The 7,183-nt window shown below is 32.1% G+C and overlaps 1 protein-coding gene across 4 annotated transcripts; it reads left to right on the top strand.

The window, feature by feature from the left end:
- The first annotated feature begins 278 nt into the window (after window positions 1-278).
- Window positions 279-4,826, top strand: LOC107896231 (chaperonin 60 subunit beta 2, chloroplastic). Of its 4 annotated transcripts, none has more exons than XM_016821339.2 (16): window positions 279-636; window positions 988-1,017; window positions 1,361-1,614; window positions 1,723-1,848; window positions 1,948-2,085; window positions 2,195-2,290; window positions 2,373-2,615; window positions 2,713-2,947; window positions 3,046-3,215; window positions 3,300-3,377; window positions 3,497-3,568; window positions 3,664-3,768; window positions 3,877-3,969; window positions 4,070-4,162; window positions 4,400-4,523; window positions 4,620-4,826. In XM_016821339.2, exons 3-16 carry the CDS (start codon window positions 1,378-1,380, stop codon window positions 4,631-4,633), a joined length of 1,824 nt encoding a protein of 607 aa, XP_016676828.2. In that variant the 5' UTR covers window positions 279-636; window positions 988-1,017; window positions 1,361-1,377; the 3' UTR covers window positions 4,634-4,826. The 4 variants fall into 4 exon arrangements, with proteins under 4 accessions (XP_016676828.2, XP_016676831.2, XP_040933946.1 ...); XM_016821342.2 differs by having other exon boundaries at window positions 408-636; window positions 3,877-3,957; XM_041078012.1 differs by having other exon boundaries at window positions 582-782; window positions 3,877-3,957.
- Window positions 4,827-7,183: the final 2,357 nt, after the last annotated feature.

Raw genomic sequence — 7,183 nt, 5'->3', positions numbered from 1 at the left:
CTTTGCATATGTATGCCATGTGGTAGCCCATGTGTATCTCACTTGACAATTAATTAATTTTTAAAAAATAAAAAAATAACTTTTTACTTGTATAACATCTACATGTATGTTAAGTTAGTAAAATTAACAAGCATTAATTTTTTATTCATTTAGAGTAGTTTAATAATTAATATAAATTTAAAGATTAAAATAAAAAAAATTAATTCATTAAAATATTTTTTAAGTTGAATGGTGAAATGAGGGGTTATGTATTATTTCATGAATTACCCATATGCAATGACATCAAAACTTCTAGAAGTGAGTTTTGGACAATTGGATGTGATATGGTGTATTTAATTTGCAGTATAGTTAATGTATTTAACCATAAATAATTAGTAGCCAAACGACGTCTTTCTCTTTATGTAAATAGTTAAATTAGTTCTAATTGGTTGCCCCTTTCAAGAATTGTGATAAGTGATAACATTCTAGATAGTTCTACTGAGAACCAGACGGGAAACGGGACAAATGAAATGATTACAGAATAAGGAGATCCAACGGTCCAGATCAAACAACCTTAGGTTTGGAGAATTTATAATCGGAAACGCAGATAGCATTTTTCAGTAGTGCACTGCATAAACCTCCACAAAAACCTAAAAGGTAAAGTACTCTGTTTCCTTTATCCTCTCTTTCCCATCAGCCGCCGCAAGCCTTCCATACTCACGGTGGTCTGCTCCTTCATCCGGCGACCTCCTGCCGCCTCCCCTTGCTCGTCATTGCAAAACCTCAGTCACTTACGTTGGCTTGTCCGTACCCCGGCCACTATCTACCTACACTTTAACATCGTTATCTGTTCTACACTTTATTTACTTCTGTCTTTTTCCTCTTCCTTCCGTCATCTTCGTTGCTCGTTCTTCTTTCTTTGCTGCTTTTTACTCCCTTCACCGGCCCCTCTCTTGTTTTATTTTATCTTCGGTACTAATTTATTTCTTCTTCTTCTTTTTTTTTCAGAAGTTTGCTTCGAATTTGAGCAAATTTAAGGTATTTATTCCTTTGTTTCCCTAACTAGTTTTCTTAAAAAACATCTCGAATTATTTAAATTATTTATAGATTTTTATGGTTTTATTTTAGCTTTATATTTTAATTATTATTTTTTAGTTTTAGAAAATGAAAATATCAGAAAAATCCTTTCGTTTATATTTGAACTTTGTTAAAACTTGAAATGCTTCAAAAATTATTGGTTTTACTTGTGAATTTTACCTTCATATGTTTTTTTATTGTGTTTTAGTTGTAGAAATTAAACTATTTGAAAAAAATTGCTTATTCATCAATTTACATTTGAGATAACCTTGAGTCTAAAACCATGGTTTTGAATCTTTTTCAGCTTATTAAGAGAGTAAGATGGCATCCACTTTCACAGCCATGTCATCAGTTGGCTCATTCGTTGCACCTAATGGTCTAGTCATGGATAAGAAGCTTCCATCTTCTTCCAACAGATTGTCATCTTTAGCTTCCATTTCTTCATCTTCATTTGTTAGTAGACGAAATGTTGTTCTTAGAAGATCTCGTCTGCCCAAGATTTCTGCAGCAAAAGAGCTACATTTCAATAAGGACGGGTCAGCCATAAAGAAATTACAAGTGAGTCTTTGTTTAAAATGCTAAAAAGTTGCCTAACTGGTTAAGTATTCAACTGAACTTCACAGCATTTATATGTTTGCTAGCTTACTTCATGTTATTTTGTTGTAGACTGGTGTGAACAAGCTTGCTGATTTGGTTGGAGTCACTCTTGGACCAAAAGGTAGGAATGTCGTTCTAGAGAGCAAATATGGCTCTCCCAAAATCGTTAATGATGGTGTGACAGTGGCTAAGGAGGTATAATGCGTTTGCTCTAACCATTTTTTGAAGTTGAAAGCTTGATCAAAAGTTTTAAGAATTTCATTGATTGAATGATGTGCCTGTATCAATTTCAAGGTTGAGTTGGAGGACCCAGTTGAGAACATTGGGGCTAAGTTAGTAAGACAGGCAGCTGCTAAAACTAATGACTTGGCTGGTGATGGAACGACGACTTCCGTTGTTCTTGCGCAAGGTTTGATTGCTGAAGGTGTCAAGGTTCGTTCATTTATCTTCATATAATTATGTTTGGGGTACATGAGAGAACTTTAAAGTTAGACATTTCCATGCTATTTGTGTTTAATTGCTAAGAGCTATTGTAATTCAGGTGGTGGCAGCCGGTGCAAATCCTGTTTTAATCACTAGGGGCATTGAGAAGACCACAAGGGCTTTAGTATCTGAGCTTAAGGCTATTTCAAAAGAGGTAATCTTAATGCTCACCTGCTTTCATGTTTTCTGTATTTTACTATTTGAAGGAAATATAACTAGTGTGCTGTGGGGTTTAGGTTGAAGACAGTGAACTTGCTGATGTTGCTGCTGTTAGTGCTGGGAACAACTATGAAGTAGGAAATATGATTGCTGAGGCCATGAGTAAAGTTGGCCGAAAGGGTGTAGTTACCCTTGAGGAGGGAAAAAGTGCTGAGAATAGTCTATATGTTGTTGAAGGGATGCAATTTGACCGTGGTTATATCTCACCTTACTTTGTCACTGATAGTGAGAAAATGGCAGTAGAATATGAGAACTGCAAGGTACATTTTATAATCATGAGATTGACATTTTTTTTCTTGTAAACGTTGAACTTTCCCATATTGCATGTTGACAATTGCATATGCATTCCGATTGCAGTTGCTGCTGGTTGATAAAAAAATTACTAATGCAAGGGATCTTATCAACATCCTGGAAGAAGCCATTAGGAGTGGATACCCAATTTTGATAATTGCCGAAGACATTGAACAGGAAGCTTTAGCAACTCTGGTTGTGAACAAACTTAGAGGTGCTTTGAAGATTGCTGCTCTCAAAGCTCCCGGCTTTGGAGAACGCAAGAGTCAGTATCTGGATGACATTGCTATCCTTACTGGAGGTTTGTCTAGTTCTGTACTTTTCATGTGTTTATATTGTTCCCAAAACTTAATTTGCTTGTGTTGTAATTATTGAGAGATATCTACCATTTGAGTACAGGTACTGTTATTAGAGATGAGGTTGGGCTTTCCTTGGACAAAGCTAGCAAAGAAGTCTTGGGTCATGCCTCTAAAGTGGTTCTTACAAAGGATACAACCACCATCGTGGGTGATGGAAGCACCCAGGAAGCAGTGAATAAACGAGTTGTACAGATTAAAAATCTCATTGAGGTTGTCTTTCAAGTTTGCGCTAATTGTGGTTACCAGGCTTTCTTGTGGGCTTACAATGTCTAACTTATTATTACTTCAATGCAGGCTGCAGAACAGGATTATGAGAAGGAAAAACTTAACGAAAGGATTGCTAAATTATCTGGTGGTGTGGCAGTGATACAGGTAACCACTAGTTAGTTGAAGGGACATTCCGTGTAGTTTATCCATATGGAATTTGTTTTAAGAAATTCTATATTATTTGTATCCAATTTTTGATGTGATGTTCTTTTGAAAATTTGAAGGTTGGAGCTCAAACTGAAACAGAGCTTAAAGAAAAGAAATTGAGAGTAGAAGATGCTCTTAATGCAACTAAGGTAATATATAAATCTTGAAGCTTGTCTTGATAATTGTTTTGTAATTATTGTCCTTCAATACCATATAAAACTGCATGTTTTGGGCTATTTATCAGGCAGCAGTTGAGGAAGGTATTGTTGTCGGTGGTGGATGTACTTTGCTAAGACTTGCTTCTAAGGTGGATGCTATCAAGGATTCACTCGATAATGATGAAGAAAAGGTAAATTGTCTTGATAACATAAAAAATCTTATACTTCAGAATGTTTTTTGTTGAAATATTTGACTGTAGATAAAGTACGTAAACCCTAAATATCTTGATTTACTATAGGTTGGAGCAGATATTGTTAAACGAGCTTTGAGTTACCCTCTAAAATTGATAGCTAAAAATGCTGGTGTAAATGGAAGTGTGGTGAGTGAGAAGGTACGAGATATGATGTTTCAAGTTACCATGACCAGTACTCTGCTTTTTACGCAGTGTGATAACAGTTGTGGTTTTCCTCCTGTTATTTAATTATTTGCAGGTGCTCTCCAACGATAACCCTAGGTATGGATTCAATGCTGCCACTGGAAATTATGAGGATCTTATGTCTGCAGGAATTATAGATCCAACCAAGGTTTGTTCCCTTGTTAAGTGCTTGACTCCATTTTAATTGAATGTTCGCGTGCCAAAGAGCTTTGTCCCTACTTTACAATTTTAGTCTCAAGTGTTTTTAAAGCTAGTGGTACTCAAATAAAATTAGTATATCCATGAATTGTAAGAATATTCGGTAGAAAGGAAGCCTAGGGGGAATTGAGGGAAAGGATTTGTGTTCAAATCCTAGTTTTTGATGATTACATTTTTCTTAATATAGGTGGTCAGATGTTGCTTGGAGCATGCTGCATCAGTGGCCAAGACATTCTTGATGTCCGATTGTGTGGTTGTGGAAATAAAGGAACCCGAGACCGTGCCTGCTGGGAACCCCATGGATAATTCAGGTTTGCACTGCTGAATCTAACATGATTAGTAGTGGAACACTTTCTTGTTCTTTATATATTGCATGCTAATATGTTGGGTTCGTTTGATTATGTCAGGATACGGCTACTAAAGCAGATGTTGAAGGGAAACCGAATAAGGTATCAAATCTCTATCGTAGCAACGATGAGCCTGTTTAGAGTAGAATGCTTAATTATTGAAAAATCCTTGAGATCCCGGTGATATATATGATTTGCATTTTGCAGTTCAGTGTAACAATTTTTTTGAACATCATTTTTCAGTGGAAGGAAGAAAGTTGGTATTTACTGTTTGCTGTTTTTGATTGGTAGAAAGTTTTATCAACTGATTTTTTTTTTCTGATAGATCAATTTTATTTAAACTGTTATAATAAATTGAATTTCAACACAATATTTATAATTATTAAAAAGAAAGATCTATGTTTAACAAAAAAAAATTACGTGAAACTAAAATTAATTTCATGGGGAGAGCTTCAGCTGATACTACTGTACGAACAAAAAAGAAGGTAAACGATGAAGAAAAATCACCGGAGCTACAAATTATGAGGAACATCAAATGTGAAACATGAAAAAACTATAAAAGCATAGAAGCAACTGGCCAAAAAAAAATAATAATAAAAGCAGGGAAGCAGATTAGTGGAAGTGAAATCACTAAAGCAGTATATTGTTGAGGAACTACATTGCCCCATCTTTCTTTTTCTCGATTGGGGTGGGGGACAAAGACGCACATTTTCATTGCCGATAAACATACTAGGAAACAGGTTTCGTGAATCATGCATCAAACAGTAATGATGGCAGACACAAGCAATTTTCTTCGGCAGGGATGGAAGAAAGAGAAAGATGAAGAATTTTAGGCTGTACATGAGTTGGGCTATTCGAACCTTGTGCTTTACATGTCCTGATTCATTTCATCAGATTTGGCAGTTTGGTTTTATTGTTTGTATGGTATACTGTATATAAAAATATTAAATTTTATATCAATATTTATTATTTGTTACATATTAAATCTAGATTTGATTTAGCTCAACTCGGCCAAACTATGAATAGATCCACCCTGTGAAAGTGAAACCTCGTTGGACACAAAAGGACCTACTCCTCACAATTTTGGAATATTTTATCATGTTTTTCACATCTTTTTAATGTACTCCTCAGAGCTTTTATAAATTCTTTCAAAATTTTAATTAGATCTTTGTAATTTTTGTTGAAAATTATGGTTAAACTCTTAAATAGATTGAAAAAATCTAATGACATGTTTGGCCACTGCACTCCACTCCTTACTTCAGCCTTATTATTTAAAATAGGTAATGTTTATTGGTTTTGTCATTAGTTTTTCCTCAAATTGCTAATTGAATTATTGAAATTTTAACAAAATTGACATTTCGTGATAGTTCTATTCAAATATATATTTTTTGAATTATATTTTTTATTTTTAATATTTTATGTATTTTTAAAATTTTTATATTGTACACATAAAATATCATGCATCAATATCATTAGCTATTTAATAGTTTAGTAAGTTTTTCCCTAAAAAATATAATCTAATTTTTATAAAAAATAGAGTTAAAGTGATAAAAATAATAGCGAAATGAGAAAAAAATATTAAAAGATGAATTTATCATTATACCTTTAAATAATTTCCCTTAAATTATATATTGAAAATAAATAAATAAATAAATGAGAAATGTGTGAAGTCACTAAGCTTGTATATATATATATTTACATATGAGAGTTATTTAAAAACTATTTTCGTACAAATTAATTATTAATGTAATAAGGTTATGGATATATTTTTATCTTAAAATATTATTAAACGCCTTCTTCCTCAATTAAATTTAATATTGCATTAATAAAAGTTGGTGTGAATTTTAATTAAATCATCAAATTGGTTAAAAAAATTATAGAAATATCTTTTCATAATTAAAATATTTTTTATTATTCGAGAGTATTTTAATTTTTTATTTAAAAAATTAATAAAAATATACAAATGATGAGATTTGAATTCAAAACCAATTATATTAGTAAAACTTTTAATTTATCATCTAATTAAAGTTTTATTTTAATATTGTTATACATTTTAATTGGTTAAATTATCATATATGCCATTTCTTCTTTAATTCATTAAATAGACCCCCTTCTTTTTTAAGATTTAGGAAAATAGATTGATTTTGAAGAGCAAGTATGAAAAACGTGTTCAATTGGACGTCCTTAGATCTATTTTTCTAAATCTTTTTAAAAACGGCCTATTTAGTCAATTAACAAAAACAAACCTGGCATATATGCACAAATTAGTCATTTTAATTTTGTTATGCATACATTATTACTTGCATCAATTGTATATCTATATCTATACTATTATTTAAGCTAATGATTAAGTTAGTATCATTTTCAATCGAAAAACTAACTCGATTAAGCTGTACATATTTTTATGTATTATTATTAATCAGTCTCAAGCGGTATGTTTTATTATTTATTATATGTTATTTTTAAACACACATTTATATTTTATATTTTTGTTTCAATGTGCATAATCGTGTAATAGAATTTTTATTTATTTTTTAAATAACTATTCATTTAAATTATTTGATGCTGCTGGAACATAATCTAATATTTCTCATTAGTATTTTGTAGTGTCCAAATTTGAAAGA

This window comes from Gossypium hirsutum, chromosome A10 (assembly GCF_007990345.1).
Source record: "Gossypium hirsutum isolate 1008001.06 chromosome A10, Gossypium_hirsutum_v2.1, whole genome shotgun sequence".
Lineage (NCBI taxonomy): Eukaryota > Viridiplantae > Streptophyta > Magnoliopsida > Malvales > Malvaceae > Gossypium > Gossypium hirsutum.
The sequence above is the reverse complement of the archived record's forward strand: the minus strand, read 5'-3'. Positions and strand labels throughout refer to the sequence as shown.